The sequence below is a fragment of the Ranitomeya variabilis genome, chromosome 2 (assembly GCF_051348905.1).
Source record: "Ranitomeya variabilis isolate aRanVar5 chromosome 2, aRanVar5.hap1, whole genome shotgun sequence".
NCBI lineage: Eukaryota > Metazoa > Chordata > Amphibia > Anura > Dendrobatidae > Ranitomeya > Ranitomeya variabilis.
The window spans coordinates 1,108,071,424-1,108,093,362 of record NC_135233.1 but is presented as its reverse complement, the minus strand read 5'-3'; the positions used below and the strand labels follow the sequence as shown (position 1 = coordinate 1,108,093,362).

General features: G+C 42.9%; 1 protein-coding gene across 1 annotated transcript; it reads right to left on the bottom strand.

Moving 5' to 3' along the window:
* Window positions 1-1,571: 1,571 nt before the first annotated feature.
* Window positions 1,572-21,614, bottom strand: LOC143808829 (extracellular calcium-sensing receptor-like). Its single transcript, XM_077291923.1, has 6 exons — window positions 21,308-21,614; window positions 18,433-18,724; window positions 14,166-14,993; window positions 11,675-11,896; window positions 11,012-11,135; window positions 1,572-3,170 (listed from the first exon to the last, which is right to left on the bottom strand). The coding sequence occupies exons 1-6, from the start codon at window positions 21,505-21,507 to the stop codon at window positions 2,269-2,271; spliced, it is 2,568 nt and encodes an 855-aa protein (XP_077148038.1). The 5' UTR covers window positions 21,508-21,614; the 3' UTR covers window positions 1,572-2,268.
* Between the last annotated feature and the right edge of the window lie 325 nt (window positions 21,615-21,939).

Sequence of the window (21,939 nt, the reverse complement as noted above, 5' to 3'; positions counted from 1 at the left end):
GTGACGTCACGGCTTGTGACTGGTTGCGTCGCCCATGTGACCGCGACGCGACCAATCACAAGCCGTAACGTAATTTTAAAATCCTGAATGCCTAGAATTAGGCATTCAGGACCTGAAAATTACGTCACGGCTTGCTGTGATTGGTCGCGTCGCGGCCACATGGGCGGCACGCGACCAATCACAAGCCGTGAGGTCACGGAAGGCAGTAAACGCGCGCATTTTAAGCAAAGAAGGCTGCCGGTTCCCTCGGTAAGGTGCAGGCTGCGTCGGAGAGGTGAGTATATCCCTATTTTTTATTTTAATTCTTTATTTTACACATTAATGTTGTTTCGATACCAGATACCACAAAAGTATCGGATCTCGGTATCGGAATTCCGATACCCGCAAGTATCGGCCGATACCCGATACTTGCGGTATCGGAATGCTCAACACTACTATACAACGCACTTTGCACAAGGAGAAGCTGTATGGGAGAGTGATGCGAAAGAAGCCGTTTCTGCAAGCACGCCACAAACAGAGTCGGCTGAGGTATGCAAAAGCACATTTGGAGAAGCCAATTTCTTTTTGGAAAAAGGTCCTGTAGACTGATGAAACCAAGATTGAGTTGTTTGGTCATACAAAAAGGCGTTATGCATGGCGGCCAAAAAACACAGCATTCCAAGAAAAACACTTGCTACCCACAGTAAAATTTGGTGGAGGTTCCATCATGCTTTGGGGCTGTGTGGCCAATGCCGGCACCGGGAATCTTGTTAAAGTTGAGGGACGCATGGATTCCTCTCAGTATCAGCAGAGTGCCCTCTTCTGCTGATACTGGGATCCCACATTGCACAGCTGGTAGCTACCCATCTGTGCTGTCATCTGCGCTCCTGTAGTCTCTGACAGAGAAAATACAAGTTAATGACAGACTGGCGGACGAGGACCGGATAGTGTTGGGTCACACATGGTGGCAAAGCTTGTTCGATGTTTCAGGCTGTGCCCCCGGGACCTAGGCGCTCTACCAGCAGATTTGCTAAGTGTTATCTGCACATCCTGTAACTACCCACGTCTGCTATACTTCATGGGGAGGACGATCTTTGCCTGTATAATCCCCTTTCTACCATTATGGAGAAAAATGAATCCACTGCCCCCCTTCCCCATACAAATTTCATCCTTTGGGGGCATGATTTGATAAAGTATGTGATCCCCGTGTTGAGGCTGAGTGTATTATTTCCTCCACATTCCAGGACTTCTGCACTTCAGCACAGATTATGATGTAGAAAAGACAAGACAAGCATCTTTGGGGATGTCGGGGGTCGCTAACGTGTGTTACATTATTGTACACCATTAAACAATTACTGGTCACATTCTTACCTTGTAGCTTTCTTCATCACAGCCTTATTATGTTCCTGAGCACACCTTAGAGCAGTGTTCCCTAAGTAAGTTCAGTCCTCAAGAGCCACCAACGGGTCATGTTTTCAGGATTTCCTTAGTATTGCCCAAGTGAGAATTCCATCATCTGGACAGGCAACAATTCCATCACGTGGGCCATACTAAGGAAATCCTGAAAACACGACCTGTTGGTGGCTCTTGAGGACTGGAGTTGGGGAACACTGCCTTAGAGTAACACACATCCCTGTCCTGAAATACTACGTGCTGCTGAGCACCTGCTCCTTCCACTATAACTCCCAAGCATTCTGCATAAGGCAGAGTGAAACACGTGAGGCCATCAGCGTAGGTAATCTGAGGACTTTCATTAGAGGCAGGTCTACTTTTCAGATCCTTCTTCTGGCGCTCCATAGGTCAGTTATAACATTATTACTGCAGAAGATCACATGGTTTATTTCTATCATACATTTTGCTTATCATCCATAGTTTGTTTCCTCCCACAACTCGTGTTATAGCTGCACCATCCTATTTGGTAGGGTCTCTTCATCTTCAGACCCCTGATCTAAGAGTAGAACACGAGGACTTAGTAAATCTCCAGACAACAATGCTGAGATTTCCAGAGGCAACACACTGACTTGCCAACCATTTTGGAATCGATGATGTTGACAGTGGAGCAGTCTTTATATGTTTTTTCAAGATAACGACTGTGGGGAATTATCAGAACTGAAAGAAGCCTCATATTATTCTGGAGGTTCAGGTTCCTTGAACTGTAGTTTTGGACACGTGACTGACTTTATCAAAATATGACACCATTAATTCTGAAGTTCACTTTGTGAAATTGAAATATCAAGCCAAAAGAGTGAGGCAAATATCCATGTTTACTAATCACAAGTCCAAAATTTGTTACTTGTGTCCACGTATCTCTCGTCTGTTCATGTCCGGCCTCAAAAGTATGATATAACATTTGGGGAGGAAGATGCAACTCAGAAGTCCAGCACTGGAAGCCAAGATGGCAAATACCTGCACTGCTACAGTATACTTACCACTGGTGCTCAGGTATGCCGGGATGAACAAGATCCAGACACAGCAGAAGACCAACATGCTAAAAGTGATCAGTTTGGCCTCATTGTAGGTTCCTGGAAGGTTCCTTGCCATAAAAGCTACAAAAAAACTTATCATGGCCAAGAAAGCCATAAACCCCAATGTCATGTAGAAGAATAACTTATGTCCTTCATTACACTCAAATATTATCTTATGATTTTCTATCTGAGTGTTCAGTGAAGGGAAAGGAGGAGACTTGTAAAGCCAAATAGAGCAAGTTACGACCTGCAACCCAGAGCAAAGGCCTACAACATGATGTTGGATTATGGGTCCTAACCATTTCCTCAGAGGACTGTTAAGTCTGGTGGCTTTAAATGCCAAGATCACCATGATGGTCTTCGCCAGGACTGAGGAGATGCTGATGGAGAAGACGACCATAAAGAACATTTGTCTCAGGAGGCAGGTGACCTTAGTTGGTTGGCCTATGAAGACCAAGCAGCAGAGGAAGCAGAGAATGAGAGACATCAACAAGATGTAGCTGAGCTCCCGGTTGGTGGCTTTGATCATTGGAGTGTTTTTCAATCTAATGAAAGTTAGTAAAATGGACAAGCCCATAAATGAAAACAATGTGACCATGGCCATTGACATCACAATACGTCCAAGAGGCTCTTGATGAGACAGAAATTCTATGATTTTTGGAACACATCTGTTTCGTTCTTCATTCGACCACTGGTCTTGGGGACATCTGAAGCATTCAACTGCATCTAACCAAGGAAGTTCATGTTATAATACAATAGTTTTGCACTTGAAGGACATCGGAGCTAATTAGGATGTAGTTATTTTACATCTAGTTCTTATTCGTTGTACAGTTATATGACAAAGTTTGGGCACCCCTATTAATCTTAAGTTAATGTTTTATAAAAATTGTTTTTTTTTTGCAACAGCTATTTCAGTTTCATATATCTAATAACTGTTGGACACAGTAATGTTTCTGCCTTGAAATTAGGTTTATTGTACTAACAGAAAATGTGCAATCTGCATTCAAACAAAATTTGACAGGTGCATAAGTATGGGCACCCTTATCATTTTCTTGTTTTAAATACTCCTACCTACTTTTTACTGACTTACTAAAGCACTTTTTTTGGTTTTGTATCCTCATTGAGCTTTGAACTTCATAGCCAGGTGTATGCAAATCGGCCACATGAACATCAGAGGCGACAACCCAGGAATTATCCTCCTGACCATAGCCCTTCCACTTAACTAAATACTGAAGCCTCCGTCTAGAGATACGAGAATCCAAAATCTTCTCCACCACGTACTCCAATTCGCCCTCGACCAGCACCGGAGCAGGAGGCTCAACAGAAGGAACCACAGGTACCACATACCTCCGCAACAAAGACCTATGGAACACATTATGAATGGCAAACGATGCTGGGGGATCCAAACGAAAAGACACCGGGTTAAGGATTTCCAAGATCTTATAAGGACCAATGAAGCGAGGCTTGAATTTAGGAGAGGAGACCTTCATAGGAACATACCGAGAAGACAGCCACACCAAATCCCCAACACGAAGTCGGGGACCCACACCGCGGCGGCGGTTGGCAAAGCGCTGAGCCTTCTCCTGTGACAACTTCAGATTGTCCACCACATGGTTCCAAATCTGCTGCAACCTATCCACCACAGAATCCACCCCAAGACAGTCAGAAGACTCAACCTGACCCGAGGAAAAACAAGGATGGAAACCAGAATTGCAGAAAAAAGGCGAAACCAAGGTAGCAGAACTAGCCCGATTATTAAGGGCAAACTCGGCCAATGGCAAAAAAGTCACCCAATCATCCTGATCAGCAGAAACAAAACATCTCAAATAAGTTTCCAACGTCTGATTAGTTCGCTCGGTTTGGCCAATAGTCTGAGGATGGAAGGCCGACGAAAAAGACAAATCAATGCCCATCTTAGCACAAAAAGTTCGCCAAAACCTGGACACAAACTGGGATCCTCTATCAGACACAATATTTTCAGGAATGCCGTGCAAGCGAACCAAATTCTGAAAAAATAGAGGAACCAAATCGGAGGAGGAAGGCAACTTGGGCAAGGGCACTAAATGGACCATCTTGGAAAAACGATCACATACCACCCAGATGACAGACATTTTCTGAGATACTGGAAGATCCGAAATAAAGTCCATGGAAATGTGCATCCAAGGCCTTTTCGGGACAGGCAAAGGCAAAAGCAAACCACTGGCACGAGAACAGCAAGGCTTAGCCCGAGCACAAATCCCACAAGACTGCACAAAGGAACGCACATCCCGCGACAAGGAAGGCCACCAGAAGGACCTAGCCACCAAATCTCTGGTACCAAAAATCCCAGGGTGACCCGATAACACCGAAGAATGAACCTCGGAAATAACTCTGCTGGTCCATCTATCCGGGACAAACAGTCTCTCTGGTGGACAACGGTCAGGTCTATCCGCCTGAAATTTCTGCAGCACTCGTCGCAAATCTGGGGAAATGGCAGACAAAATCACTCTCTGAGAATACCAGCTGGCTCAGAAACTCCCGGAGAGTCAGGCACAAAACTCCTAGAAAGTGCATCAGCTTTCACGTTCTTCGAACCAGGCAGGTATGAGACCACGAAGTTGAAACGGGAGAAAAACAATGACCAACGAGCCTGTCTAGGATTCAGGCGCTTAGCAGATTCGAGGTAAATCAGATTTTTGTGATCAGTCAGGACCACCACACGATGTTTAGCTCCTTCGAGCCAATGTCGCCACTCCTCAAATGCCCACTTCATAGCCAACAACTCCCGATTACCAACATCATAATTCCGCTCGGCAGGCGAAAATTTTCTTGAAAAGAAAGCACATGGCTTCATCACAGAGCCATCAGAGCTTCTCTGCGACAAAACAGCCCCTGCTCCAATCTCAGAAGCATCAACATCGACCTGGAAGGGGAGAGAGACATCTGGCTGACATAAGACTGGAGCTGAAGAAAACCGGTGCTTCAGCTCCCGAAAGGCCTCCACGGCCGCAGAAGACCAATTAGTCACATCAGAACCCTTCTTGGTCAAATCCGTCAAAGGTTTAACCACGCTAGAAAAATTATCGATGAAACGACGGTAAAAATTAGCAAAACCCAAGAACTTCTGAAGACTCTTAACAGACGTGGGCTGAGTCCAGTCATGAATAGCCTGGACCTTGACTGGGTCCATCTTCACAGTAGAAGGAGAAAAAATAAACCCCAAAAAGGAGACCTTCTGTACTCCGAAGAGGCATTTTAAGCCCTTCACAAATAAAGCATTAGCACGCAGGACCTGAAACACCATCCTGACCTGCTTCACATGGGACTCTCAATCATCAGAAAAGACCAAAATGTCATCCAGATAAACAATCATAAATTTATCCAGATATTCTCAGAAGATGTCATGCATGAAGGACTGAAACACAGAAGGAGCATTAGAGAGTCCAAAAGGCATCACCAAGTACTCAAAATGGCCTTCGGGCGTATTAAATGCTGTTTTCCATTCATCTCCCTGCTTAATGCGCACAAGGTTATACGCACCACGGAGATCTATCTTGGTGAACCAACTGGCACCCTTAATCTGAGCAAACAAATCAGACAATAGTGGCAAAGGATACTGAAATTTGACTGTGATTTTATTCAGAAGACGATAATCTATACAAGGTCTCAAAGAACCATCCTTCTTGGCCACAAAAAAAAATCCTGCACCAAGAGGGGAAGAGGATGGGCGAATATGTCCCTTCTCCAAAGACTCCTTTATATAACTCCGCATCGCGGCATGCTCTGGTATAGACAAATTAAAAAGTCGTCCCTTAGGGAATTTACTACCAGGAATTAAATTTATAGCACAGTCACAATCCCTATGAGGGGGCAGGGCACTGGACCTGGGCTCATCAAATACATCCTGGTAGTCAGACAAAAACTCAGGGACCTCAGAAGGAGTGGAAGAAGCAATAGACACCAACGGAGTATCGCCATGAATTCCCTGACAACCCCAATTTGACACAGACATAGCTTTCCAATCTAAAACTGGATTATGAACCTGCAGCCATGGCAGACCCAAAACGACAACATCATGCAAGTTATGCAGAACAAGAAAGCGAATCACCTCCTGATGTACGGGAGTCATGCACATGGTCATTTGCGTCCAATACTGAGGCTTATTCTCAGCCAATGGCGTAGCATCAATTCCCCTCAGAGGAATAGGAAATTCCAAAGGCTCCAGGACAAAACCACAGCGCCTGGCAAATGACAAATCCATCAGATTCAGGGCAGCACCCGAATCCACAAAGGCCATAACCGAGTAGGACGACAAAGAACAAATCAAAGTAACAGACAAAATAAATTTAGGCTGTATAGTACCAATGGTGACAGGTTTAGCGACCTTTTTTAAGCATTTAGAGCATGCTGAGATAACATGAGTAGAATCACCACAGTAAAAGCACAACCCATTTTGACGTCTATGACTTTGTCGCTCAATTCTGGTCAGAGTTCGATCACATTGCATAGACTCAGGTAACTGTTCAGAAAATACCGCCAAAGGATGAGCAGATTTGCGCTCCCGCAAACGCCGATCAACCTGAATGGCTAAAGCCATAGAATCACTCAGACTTGTAGGGGTGGGAAACCCCACCATAACATTCTTAATGGCTTCAGAAAGACCTTCTCTGAAATTTGCAGCCAGGGCACAGTCATTCCATTGAGTAAGCACTGACCATTTCCGAAATTTTTGACAATACACCTCTGCTTCATCCTGCCCTTGAGAGAGGGCCAGCAACGCTTTTTCTGCCTGATTCTCAAGATTAGGCTCCTCATAAAGCAGTCCAAGAGCCAGAAAAAACGCATCCACATTAAGCAATGCAGGATCTACTGGCGCCAGAGAGAAAGCCCAATCCTGAGGTTCGCCACGCAACAAGGAGATAACAATTTTAACTTGCCGAGCGGACTCACCAGAGGAACGAGGTCTCAGAGATAGAAATAATTTACAATTATTCTTAAAATACTGAAACCTAGATCTATCTCCAGAAAACAACTCAGGAATGGGTATCTTTGGTTCTGACATAGGGCTATGAATAACAAAATCCTGAATACTTTGCACCCGTGCAGTAAGATGATCCACACTAGAAGTCAGAGTCTGAATATTCATGTCTGCAGCTGAGCTCAAAACCACTCAGAGTTCAAGGGGATGAAAGAAGCTAGACAGACTGCAGCAAGGAAAAGCGGGAGGGGGAACAAAAAATGTACCCAGGTCTTCTTTTTATCCAACTTCTGCGATGCATTAAACACTTTTTGGCCTGCTATACTGCTATGATCCTTAGTGGTTGAGGATCACAAATTACTCCAACTAAGTAGCGAAACATAGGACAAGCTCTAGGGAGGTGGTAAACTGGACTGACCGCAAATCTGAACCTATCCAAACACACTAGAGGTAGCCGGTGAACGTGCCTAAAATTCTAGACGTCTCGAGCCAGCCTGAGGAACTAACTACCCCTAGAGAGAAAGAAAGACCTCTCTTGCCTCCAGAGAAATAATCCCCAAAGATATAGAAGCCCCCAACAAATAATAATGGTTAGGTAAGAGGAAGGCACATACACAGGGGTGAAAGCAGATTCAGCAAATGAGGCCCACTAATACTAGATAGCAGAAAATAGAAAAGGGATCTATGCGGTCAGTAAAAAAACCCTTACAAAATATCCACACTGAGATTTCAAGAACCCCCGCACCAACTAACGGTGTGGGGGGAGAAACTCAGTCCCCTAGAGCAACCAGCAAGCAAAGAGATCACATTTTAGCAAGCTGGACAAAAACATGATGAACGCTGATAAACAGAAAATGAACAAACAAGAACTTAGCTTGTCTTGGAGAGACTGGGAGCAAGGTAGTCACAAGGAATCTGAAGAGCACTGAATACATTGATAGCAGGCAAGGAACGGAGTATCCAGGTGAGCTAAATAGGAAACCAACCAAGGATAACGAACCAGCTGATGCAGCCAACCTGCAGAAAGACAACACTACACAGTACCGCTTGTGACCACTAGAGGGAGCCCAAAAATAGAGTTCACAACAAAGCTGTATGGGAGAGTGATGCGAAAGAAGCCGTTTCTGCAAGCACGCCACAAACAGAGTCGGCTGAGGTATGCAAAAGCACATTTGGAGAAGCCAATTTCTTTTTGGAAGAAGGTCCTGTGGACTGATGAAACCAAGGTTGAGTTGTTTGGTCATACAAAAAGGCGTTATGCATGGCGGCCAAAAAACACAGCATTCCAAGAAAAACACTTGCTACCCACAGTAAAATTTGGTGGAGGTTCCATCATGCTTTGGGGCTGGGTGGCCAATGCCGGCACCGGGAATCTTGTTAAAGTTGAGGGACGCATGGATTCCTCTCAATATCAGCAGATTCTTGACAATAATGTTCATGAATCAGTGACAAAGTTGAAGTTACGCAGTGGATGGATCTTTCAGGAAGACAATTATCCAAAACACCGCTCCAAATCTACTCAGGCATTCATGCAGAGGAACAATTACACTGTTCTGGAATGGCCATCCCAGTCCCCAGACCTGAATATCATTGAACATCTGTGGGATCGTTTGAAGAGGGCTGTCCATGCTCGGTGACCATCAAACTTAACTGAACTGGAATTGTTTTGTAAAGAGGAATGCACCTGTCACATTTTGTTTGAATGCAGATTGCACATTTTCTGTTAGTACAATAAACCTCATTTCAAGGCAGAAACATTACTGTGTCCAACAGTTATTAGGTATATGAAACTGGAATAGCTGTTGCTAAAAAAAACAATTTTTATAAAACATTAAGCTTAAGATTAATAGGGGTGCCCAAACCTTTTCATATAACTGTATATAAGGTAGGGCAGGGTGCACAAAAACATGAGCCTAAATGATGAAACAAACAAAAGGGTGCTACATCACGTATGGAAACGACAACGCCAAGAGTGAAAAAGCCGATCCTGAATGATGCACACACCTCGTTTAAGAATAAAAGCATGTCTTTATTAACCCTAATAGACAAGCAAACCATACATGACAACACCGAAAGCCACATGACGAACGTGCATAAATTCAACACCCGTGAGGCCACAATAGACGAGGAAACCATAGATTCTATGTACGAGTATGAATGATGTGTAAGATGAATATGTTCATCTTACTCCAAATATGCAACATGGCAAAGACAATATAGAGAATGAGCGTGAAAAATACTAAATCTATAATTATAAATTTCACTATTCCTCATGAAGTTCACAGTGCTTCAAACCGATGGGCGTCCCCCATGGAAAGTGCAAGGAATATGATGTGCGATAGATGTAATGTATGCTATCAAGATAGATATACAAAGGTGTATTATGACCATTGTAGGCAGCTCAACAAAAAATATAGAAAAGGTTGCGGGGTGTAGATGCAGAAAAAACTAATAAAGTAGAAACATCTGCAAAATCCCAGAGGCGGTAAGTGTGTGTGTACAGAATCCTAAAGAGGTGAACTGTCAGACAATTATAGGTCTAACTTCAACTCATGGAGTGGACAAAAGTACTATGATATATAGTTGGCAGAGGTGACGGGTGTGATGACAAGTCCCACGCGTATCGCCATAACACGGCTTCCTCAGGGGAAGTTCCATATCCATACGTGAGTTTTTTTTCTGCATGTACACCCCACACCCTTTTCTCTTTTTTTAGCTGCCTACAATGGTCGTAATGCACCCTTGACCTCATATACTTTGCATATCTATCTTGGTAACACCTATTACATCTATTGTACATCATATTTTTCGCACTTTCCATGTGGACGCCCATCAGTTTACAGGACTGTACTTGAATAGTGATATTTCTAATTAGAGATTTTGTATTTTTCACGCTCATTCTCTATATTGTCTTTACCATGTTGCACGTTCGGAGTAACCGGGAGATTGTATATGTTCATCTTACACATCATTCATACTTGTACATAGAATCTATGGTTTTCTCGTCTATTGTGGCCTCAGGGGTGTTGAATTGATGCACTTTTTTCATGTGGTTTTAGATGTTTTTATCATGTCTGGTTTGTCTATTGGTGTTAATAAAGACGTGCTTTTATTAAATTATGTATTGGCTTTTTCTTTCTCGGCATTGATTTTTTTTTATCCAACTTGTAAAGTAATTTTTCACTTGCATTTTGATGTATGACCTTCTGACCTGGCCCATTGTATCTAGATTAGTGATGAGCGAGCGTGCTCGTGTGCTAACCGAGTGTATTCGGTGTGCTCAAAAAGTACTTTCGAGTGTCCGCAGCTGCATGTCTCGCGAATGTTAGAAAGCCGTAACACATACAGGGGTGACAGCCGAGAGACATGCAGACGCGGAGACTCGAATATATTTTCCGAGCAAGCCAAAGAACCTTGGTCAGCATCCGAGTATGCTCAGATCAGACATCCAAGCACGTTTGCTCATCACTAAGCTGAAGCATTTCTGGCTCTGAGGTCTCGTAAATTGTGCAGTTTACTGGTGAACAGCTTTTTGTGTCCTTGTACCGTAGCCATAAAGTAGCACAATACAAAGTGTACCCTGCCTTGTGTCCAGTCTCCAGGGCTTTACCTGTGCTGTTAGAAATTTCTCCAGCAGAACATGACATGCAGTCAAAACAGCAGGGAGGTTGTTCTAGTCTGGTGACCCTCCTGGACCCAGGGACACAGCTTCTACTGCATGCAGACACCGGGACCTATATAGAGAAAGCTGTGTCACAAGCAAGGCTGCGAAGTCTGAGTCGTGGAGTCGGTGTCCATTTTATTGGTGGAGTCAGAAGTCAGGGAAATTGAGGAGTCTGAGTCTGGAGGTTTAGCTTACCGGCTCCACAGCTCTAGTCACAAGTATCCTCTGAGGGTTCATTGATCTCTGTGATATGCCTCATTTATCCTATCATAGTTATAGAACCTCTTGAATTTTAATGGTAGGAGGAAAGCTACTTGTACATTCAATGTCTGGCCAAGGGGGACCCATATCTACTACATAGGCTCACAAATGTAGCACAATAATGACCTCCATGCTTCTCGAAATTAACATCCTCCTTACATCACAAGATCTTAGCAATAGCAGCAGCATTATCTGTATATTGTTCTTCTTGGCATTAGTGCTTGAGGCCCTTGCACTAACGAGTTACCGAAACTGAATATGGGTCCATAAATGAGTATATAGTGTAAAAATAAGAACATTTCCTAGATCCTACACCACAAAAAATTGTTTTTCGTCCATACGTCTTACCTGGGAGAACTTATTCCAAAGAATAAGGCTGCTGTTTAGGACTATCCTATGACCTGATGCACCCGAGGGAGTAAATGACCCAACGGTCACAAGCTGGAACTGTCCACCCAGGATCTGAATGGTCACAATGTCGTAAGAAGCAGAAATGTCGCCATTGTTATCAAAAGTGATAAGGTCTCCAGATGGGGCCTGAAACGGCATCTTCTTTAGTGATCGTAGAACCTGTAAATCGAAGAAAAGAAAACTTATTAAAAATACAGAGACTGTTTTCAGACAGAAAAGTCCCACTTAGATTCAAACATCATAGTTCTTGACCTTGGCTAATATTCCAATCCACCTCTGAATATAAGAGCTGCAGAAAAATGTCACTGCGTGCACCTAGCCATATTAGCTTTCCTGGTTTGCACTGATGAGGTGCAAACACCCTAAAACGCGTGTCTACAAATGGAGGTTCTTTTTAAGCTTCTAATTAGTAATGTGGAAAGACAAATTGAAAGGGTTGATACTGACTTTCAGTATTGCTACAGCCAATAGGTGGCGCTAGAATTCAAGTCCTCTTCTGGGGCCATTTGTCTTCCATGTACACTGACAGTAAGGACATGTTTAGACATACGTATTTGCCACAGAAAAACACAGCATTAAACTACCAGCAAAGTTAAGGAGACTTCCGAAATCTTGTGCTCATGCTGCTTATTTTTTTCCTTGCTGATTTGACCAAAGTGTTTTTCTAAAATTTACAGCATGTTAAATGTTTTTGTTTTTCACCTGCTGAAATGAATTAGAGAAAAAGCCCACACACAAAAGTGCACGTTTTACCCAACATTTTTTCCAGCCAATGCTCTGGTTTTTTCTGCAGAAAAAAAAATAATTGAAATACTCAATGTATGTGTATTGGCCTAAAAATAGCTGCTTGCATACTTGATGCTAAAGTATTCTAAGGCTACTTTCACACTTGCGTTTGGAGCCGCTGTGGAGGGCTGTGGACTTCCTCCATGAAGCCCCGCCCTCCGCCACTAGCTCCGCCTATTTCTGCATGCGGCCGGCATGCGGCCTGTGTACCTATATTTAACATTAGGTACGCAGGTCCTGCCGCAGTATTCGGATGCTTCCGCATGCATCATTTTGACGATGCGGAGACCAGCGTAGGACGCAGCTCGTAGCAATTTTTTTTTTCCGCATCGTCAAAACGACGCATGCGGAAGCATCCGCATACTGCGGCACGACCTGCTACCTAATGTTAAATATAGGTATGCCGGCCGCATGCAGAAATAGGCGGAGCTAGCGGCAGAGGGCGGGGCTTCACGGAGGAAGTTCACAGCCCTCCGCAGCGGCTCCAAATGCAAGTGTGAAAGTAGCCTAAGAGTTTATAGTCTGACTGTGAGTGCCATCTCAAGAGAAAACAGCCAAAATGACCTTTTTTATTTTTCACAGAAGCTTGATGAAAAAAATGAATCTCCTGTTTACTGCAACTGGCTTGTCAGATTTTCTGTGTATACGGGCACATCTCGCTAGAGGATGGGTTCAGCAAAATCATTTTGTCATCAAAGCTTGGAATCGAAGTCAGCTTATCATTAGATAGCAAGGTCAGCAGCCATCATTAGAGAGCAAGGTCAGCAGCCATCATTAGAGAGCAAGGTCAGTAGCCATCATTAGAGGGCAAGGCTAGCAGCCATCATTAGAGGGCAAGGTCAGCAGCTATCATTAGAGCTTTGGGTGCGAAGATTAATCTCATCATTAGGGTGCAGTTCATAAAATGAGATTTGGAAGTGACCTCCAGGATCGTCGTGTCCAACCCCCTGCGTCTGTCCACCCTCTGTTTTAAGACTTCCATTGAAAGAACTTGCCACCTCTCGTGACCGCCTGTTCCACTCAATGGTCACCCTCACTGTCAAAAAGTGTCTCCTAATATCTAATCTGTATCTTCTCCCTTTCAGATAACATACTCATTTTATCATTAAAGGGTGGATCCGAGTCACCTTAATATTAAAAGATTGAGCCAGCAGAGTCCTCATTAGCGAGTGGGCTTATCCGAGTAATGTCATTAGAAGGGGGTGAGGTCAGCAGTCATCTCGTCTTTTTAGTGTGGGTTAGTAGGGTCATATTGTTGATTAAGGTTCATAGTCATTGTAAAGTATTCTCATGAGATTTAATAAAGTTTGGACTGATGCAAGTCAAGGCTCCTCTATAATTTCTTGGACACTAATATTATGTTGCATTTGTTTGTTATTTTATCCCATTCATATAAGCTTCCTTTAATCACCAAGACTTAAAGCAGGCCAGGACGTAAAATGATGACAAAAACGATGCCACCACTGTGTCTGGCATTGCGGTATATCCTCATTCACAGGGAGCTGAGCTATGATAGCACGACCCAACCCATGGACATATGGCACTGTTTGTTCTTATCCTTTACATTCCTTTTTATCTGTGATTATACTCTGGTTATGTAAATCACTCCTCAAAGATTTCAGATCAGGATTTAAGATGTTACCTTCCAGGGTCGGATATTGCTGACATTACCACATGGCTGGTAAACTCCTCCTGATGAGCTTTGGAGTAATGTACGTAGCGCATGAGCATAGGCATATACAGCCAAGTAGGCATGGTAAGTGTAGCTAAGGTCAAATGTCTCAAATAAAGAAGGTACCATCACCTTAAGATCTTCATCCGAGGGACAGACTGGTCCCCAAGACCCAAAATTGGTTACATTTTTCATGAATTCTCCGTTTCTCCATGTGCAGTTAAAAGCAGTTTCCCAAAATGGCTTAATATATGGATGTGTGTCATATAAAGAAGGATTCAAGTTTTGTAAAAATGTCTCAAATCCTGGCATTGCCCTAGTATTAGGCATTAACCCAATGGTCCCATTGAGGACTTTCCATGCTTTTTTGGAGAAAAGCCCGGGTGTTATTGTAAATGATGCTGAGGAAATGAAAATCTTCCCAGTAACTTCCTCGTCATACATGACATCAAGGAGAGACTTCACGTGAGCTTCGGTACTGTGAAGGATGATGATGTTTACAGAGCTTTCGCGTATCACATCGACCACCCTTAGGACTTGTGTTTTTGAGTAGCTAAGGTGGATCTTTTCTGCAAAAGCCACACAGCTTCCACTTTTCTCTATCTCAGCTCTTATCACTCTCCCACCCTGCTCTCCAACATCATTGTCTACAATTATCATCCCGACCCATGTCCAACCAAACCGACCAAGAAGCTTGGAGAGAGCGATGTTCTGAAAGATGTTACTGGGCACCGTGCGGAGGAAGGACGGGAAGTTCACCTTATCACTCAGTGCTGACAAGGAGGCTCCATGACTGATCTGGAAGAAAGATTACAATTGAGTGGTAGGTTTGAGTTATTCAAGCCATACATAACCAGATGCTTCACAAACCGCTCTAGTTGGCCAAGGGGGTTACTAATACTTCTTAGTATTTTTTTCTCATATTTTCTTTTTCCCAGCACTGATGCGTCCCTACAAGATCATTTAGATAATGGGTCAATGGACGAGCATAAAGGTCTGTGTTTTTAGAAGAACAAATTCATGATTAATTAAATGTTATAATTTTCCACAAAATTCCAGATTCATATGCATCTGATTTTTTTTATTTGATAAACACAAATCCAGCAGCAAAATGACATCCATCCATTTTGTTGATTTCTTTCCAGGCCTGGTATGGAGTTAAAAAATAATAAAAGTAGACTTCCTCCACAACTCAGATATTCCATCATTGTATAAGCCTCAATTTTTCTGCAAAATCATTGGCGTATGCTGCACGTCATGTGGGGCCTAGTCAGGGCTGGAAGATCTGAGTGAGTCAGGGGAGAGCTATGGTTTTAGGAAATTTGAGTATAACGCTTTATGCCCTTCTCTCTCCCTTATGCTTTGGGGTCGGGGAGTATTTTTGTGCGCTTCCAATTCTGACAAAATCGAATCCGTTTGCCGTTTTGAGCGAATCCGCCTGTAGCAATATTTGTGACATTTTCTTATTTTGTGTTAATAGTTGAACGTTTGACTCCAAGTGTCTGTTCTCGGGGTAAAAGCTTGTTTGTGGATTGGCGTTGGCTCTTGGAAGTTATGCAGAAGCTCAAGGCCAAGTGACAGTAAAAAAAACTGGTGGCCATACTAACCTTTATACCTTACTACTCAGTAATAAGCGTGGTTGGGGAAAATTGGTATCTGAAAGTCATGTAAAGAAATAACTATCCCTCATGGTCAGATTTAGTTTTTTAACCCCTTCACGGCATGAGTTGTACATGTATTTCGCATGTCGAGTCTCTCCCTTTGATGTGGGCTCCAGCACTGAGCCCACATCTTCCACATCTTTCCTGGCACATGTCAGCTGATTTGAACAGCTGACATATGCCTCTAACAGCCGCAGGTGGAATCGTGATCCACCCACAGATGTTAACCTGTTAAATGCCGCTTTCAATCTCTTGACAGTGGCATTTAATGTGATTGCACCAGAAAGTAATCCTGCCCATTGGCGCTCGTGTTACATGACCACGGGTCACCAATGGGTTGCCATGACAACGTGGGGTCTTCAACATACCCCTGTGGTTATCATTGCCGGATTGCTATGAGCGCCGCTTAGCAGTCCTTGCTCATAGCAAATGAGCATTTCTGCTACACACAGGCGATCTGATCATCACCTGTGTGTAGCAGAGGCGATCAGAAGATCACAGCTTCTAGTCTCCAATGGAGGCTATTGAAGCATGCCAAAAATAAAATGTTTTTAAAAATATTACAAAAAATAAATAAAAGCTCAAATCGACCCCCATTCAAAATAAAACAATGAAAAAACCCCACATATTTGGTATCACCGCATTCAGAATCGCCCAATCTATCAAGATATAAAAAGAATCCGATCAGTAAATGTAGCGAAAAAAAAGTCAAAACGCCAGAATTATGTGGGTTTTTTTGTTGCCGCTACATTGGATTAAAATGCAATGAAGGGCGATGAAAAGATCTTATCTGAACCAAAATGGTATAATTATAAATGACAGCATGGCACGCAAAAAATAAGCCCTAACGCAACCAGGCAACATGAAAAATGGAGACGTTACGGGTCTTGAAAAATGATGCAAATTTTTTTTTTTTAACATTTACATTTTTAACATTTAACCCCTTTCTGACCTCGGGCGGGATAGTACGTCCGAGGTCAGAACCCCCGCTTTGATGCGGGCTCCGGCGATGAGCCCACATCAAAGCCGGGAATGTCAGCTGTTTCGAACAGCTGACATGTGCCCGCAATAGTGACGGGTGGAATCGCGATTCACCCGCCACCATTAACTAGTTAAATGCCGCTGTCAAACGCAGACAGCGGCATTTAACTACCGCGGCCGGAAATGAGCGCATCGCCGACCCCCGTCATGATTGGGGGTCAGCGATGCATCAGGATAGTAACCATAGAGGTCCTTGAGACCTCTATGGATGCTGATGCTGGGTTGCTATGAGCGCCACCCTGTGGTCGGCGCTCATAGCAATGCAGGAATTCAGCTACATAGCGATCTGATGATCGCTCCCATGTAGTTGGGCCGATCGAGTTGTGCCTGCTTCTAGCCTCCCATGCAGGCTATTGAAGCATGGCAAAAGTAAAAAAAAAAAAAAAAAAGTTTAAAAAAATGTGAAAAAAAATAAAAATATAAAAGTTTAAATCACCCTCCTTTCGCCCCATTTAAAATAAAACAATAAAAAAATCAAACCTACACATATTTGGTATCGCCACGTTCAGAATCGCCCGATCTATCAATAAAAAAAGCATTAACCTGATCGCTAAATGGCGTAACGAGAAAAAAAAATTGAAATGCCCAAATTACCTTTTTTTGGTCGCCACGACATTGCATTAAAATGCAATAACGGGCAATCAAAAGAACGTATCTGCACAAAAGTTGTATCAATAAAAACATCAGCTCGGCACGCAAAAAATAAGCCCTCACCCGACCCCAGATCACGAAAAATGTAGACGTTATGGCGCAATTTTTTTGTTAGCAAAGTTTGGAATTTTTTTTCACCACTTAGATAAGAGAACCTAGACATGTTAGGTGTCTATGAACTCGTACTGACCTGGAGAATCATAATGGCAGGTTAGTGTTAGCATTTGGTGAACCTAGCAAAAAAGCCAAACAAAAAACAAGCAATTTCACCGCACTTGGAATTTTTTTCCCATTTTCTAGTACACGACATGGTAAAACCAATGATGTCGTTCAAAAGTACAACTCGTTTTGCAAAAAAATAAGCCCTCACATGGCCATATTGACGGAAAAATAAAGTCATGGCCCTGGGAAGGAGGGGAGAGCGAAAAACTAACACAGAAAAAAGGAAAATCCCAAGGTCATGAAGGGGTTAAATAAAAAAGAACCTAGACATGTTTGGGGTCTATGAACACGTAATGACCTGGAGAATCATAATGGTAGGTTAGTTTTAGAATTTGGTTAACTTGATTGAAAAAAACAGTTGTGGGATTGCACCTTTTTTGCAATTTCACCGCACTTGGAATTTTTTCCCGGTTTCCAGTATACGATATACGGGAGAAAGGTACAACTCGTTCCTTGTCCCACAAAAAACTAGCCCTCATATCGGCTCTGGGAAGCAGGGGAGCAAAAAAACAGAAATGCAAAATCGAAAATGGGCTGCAGCGTGAAGCGGTTAATCTGTGCATATGCAGTGTCAACACTTCAGTAATGGAGAATATTAAGATAGAAGTGAAGGAACTGTCCAAAAGTGCAACAACAAGACTTTACATTAACAATTGTTGTACCTGTGGGTATTTGTAAACTCCCAATATCCGAGCTACAGGAAGAGACAGAGCTGAGGCCATGTCTCCAATTATCCCAACCATTATGGAGGTCATGTGACAGTCATAACCGGGGATGGGATTTCTAGCACCAGACATAAGGGACATTGTTCCTCCGATGGCCCGAAGCTCAGACATGCAAGAGTGAAGAAGGCTGAAGCCAATCGAGATGTTGGGTAGAAAGTCTGGAGAATTGTTAATTTCATTGATCGCAAAGATGAAGCCAAGAACGTCCCTGTAATATCGGATGTGGAACCTGTGGATGGCACCAAGATAAGAATTAAACTTTGTAGAAACCAACAGCGTTCCTCAGATGCACCAGAAAGGAGAAGTATCAGGTCATTGATGTCATTACCTATAGACTCTACTGATACAATGTCCAGGAAGGTCTCACTGTGAAGCTCCGCTGCTTGTTAACAAGATTTCTACAATTATCTGAGCATTTGTAGGCTTTTTTTTATTTACTCAAGATGAATTTTAAGATCTCTTCTGCCTGTGAACAGGAACAATATGGTTCCAAACAACTTTGAGCAGGCAGAAGTCATTTTGCCATTTCTAATGTTAACATGACTGGTCTAGTTCTGCTCTGTTTTGAGGAACACTGGTTATTGGAAACACAGGGGCAGACACCGCTTTGAGGGCCAAGCAGAGCAGGAGAAGTCATCCATAAGCAATATGTTTGTAGTCAGTGACAGCAAAGTCTTATCTCTACAATAGGTCGGAACACAAAACATATTAGAAAGTACTTGATGAGCACAGAGCTTGCCATTCTATAAGCAATGAGCTGAATAGAAGATGATGAAACATTGATAGGGCACCTTGAACTTGCCAAAAGTTGATCAAAAGCAAAAAGTTCAACCAAACGATTGAAGGTGAAACTTAACACAGACAATTGTTTTAGCTGACAAAGAACCAACTGTCTTCATCTGGAAAGTAGTCATTTGAGTTTTTTATCTGATGGTCATTAGTCTACAAATGATCTGTGAAAAGTGGAGGGCTGTAGCAGTGTCCCATGTGTGTGGCCATCTTTAGAACATTCCCAGAAAGTTGTTCAATCCTACTTGACCAGTTTGAACCACTGTAATAGCCTAAAGTACTAAAACAAATTGAGGTAACAAGAGTTTTAGATCTTCATTGTTCAGAATCTATTGATTACTAAATACTCTGACGAGCAATAGTGTCACAATTTTTTGAACATTTGACTTTCAGGCTCCATATCTTACCATTTTCTACTGCTTCTACATGAGACTACTACATCATCTTGACTATCATCTTGACTATCTCATACATAAATGTGACTTGCAACTATTTAGCATATGATCAGTTATGCAGATTCTTGTCATGTCGCTGCATTGTTCCTGTTTTGCTCCTGGTAGTGGAAACATCTTTTTCTTCCTGTAAACTATAAATCACAACCTGTTCTCACATTCCCTAACAGCTTTGTGTGTTATTAGTTTGATTCCCAAGCAAACGGTCACTTGTTCAAAAAGAGGAGCCGCCATGAAGATTTCCCAAGAAAAGAGAAACGGCCTCATCCAGCTCATTGATAGCGGTCTCTCGGCCAAGAAAATTGCCAGATTGCATCATGTGAGTGCCATGACAGATGGAAGAATTTGAAATGAAGCCTGTCAATCCTTTCAAAAGCTAAGAGGAGGACGTCCAGGCAAAATATCAATGTCGGCTCATCCCAAGGTCTATCAGTTCTGGAGCTACAAACACAGCAGTGGAGGAGGCTCGTATGCTTCATAATACTGAGATCACAGATGTCCATGCAACACCATGCGGTGCACATTACACAAGTCTGGAATATTGGTCCAAAAAAAGGAGACTAAGCCTCAAGTTCAATATCGTCATAAGAAGCGTCACCTTGAGTTTGAAAAAAGTCCAGAAAGCAGACAGTAGAAGATTAGAAATGGATAATTTGGAGCAATGAGTCAAAAGTTAATAGATTAGGCTCTGAGGGGTGCAAATGGGTCTGGAAGAGACAAGGGAAAAAGGAGGGACCGCACGGAGAAATTGAAGGAACTGTCAAGTTTGATGTAGGAAGCCTGCTGATACGGGGTTGTTTCACAAACAAAGGCATTGGATTCTTGACCAGAATCGATGATGGTCTCAATTCTGGGCTATATGTGAATATCCTACAAGACGAGTTACTTTGTACTCACAAGTATTATGGGTATGAAAATAATGACATAGTGATCCAACAGAACAATGACCTGAAGCATATGCTGAGATTTGTGAAGAAATTGTTCAAGTAGAGGTGCTGAACAGTCCCCAGACCACAACCCAATCCAACACTTGTGGGTAGAGGGGAAGAAAAAACTGTATGTACCCAAGTAAGTTGACCTGTATGTACCAACTTTGGCAACATGTAGAATAGCCCTGGGATCAGATTTCGGTTGGCACATGTTTGAATCTGATGGAGCGCTAAAAAGAAGGACTCAGGCAGTAATGAAAACAAAGGTGGATTTACAAAATACTGACAAACTAAGAAAAATAAAAATTAAGATTTTTAGGAGCAAAACATTACCAATGCAGGGACATGACACAAGTCACATTTATGTATGAGATAGCCAAGATGATTGTCTATAAAATGATGGTGGTGTCACGTTCGAAGCAGTAGTGGATAATGAGATATGGAGCCTGAAAGTCAAAAGTTCAGAACACTGTTACCCTTTTGCTCGTTAGTTTATAATGTTTGCTTTGACTGAATCTGGGATAGCCTCCTAATTCTTGCACCGAATACGTTCAAGGTAATTGCCCCAACCTAATTGATAGACCAGGATCTAAGCTCAATGAAGTCAGATGATTGAGTCCATAAGTCTATATAATCTCTTACCCATTACAAGACACAGGTTGCGGCAAATCATGGAAGCTCGGCTGTGAGAAGTCATATCCAGAGTAGACCAGGAAGAGGCCCCCAATGAGAACATCTCCAGGCTGAGTAAAGGGATCCATCTCCCATCCTTGCAGTCTGCAGCCAAAGACCTGCTCCATGGTGAGGGGTAAGGACAGAAGGAAAAGGAGGAGTCTGGTCATTGGCACTTGTCTCTACATCACCATGGTCACAATAAGGAGTCCTTGTGGGAAGATGTCGAGGAACATCTGTCATTGGTGCTATATGCTCTCCATTCCTCTACCTGTGATGAAAGAAGTCCACATATGATTCTGTTGAGTGATTTTTAACTATTGCTTTGTGCAAACAATGGTGATCTCTAGTGATGAGCGAGTGTACTCTTTGCTCTGGTTTTCCAGAGCATGCTTGGGTGGTCTCCGAGTATTTATGACTTCTCGGAGATTTCGTTTTCATCGCTGCAGCTGAATGATTTACCGCTTCTAGCCAGCTTGATTACATATGGGAATTCCCTAGCAACCAGGCACCCCCACATGTACTCAGGCTGGCTAGTAGCTGTAAATCATTCAGCTGCTGCAATGAAAACTAAATCTATGAGCAGTTACAAATACTCGGAT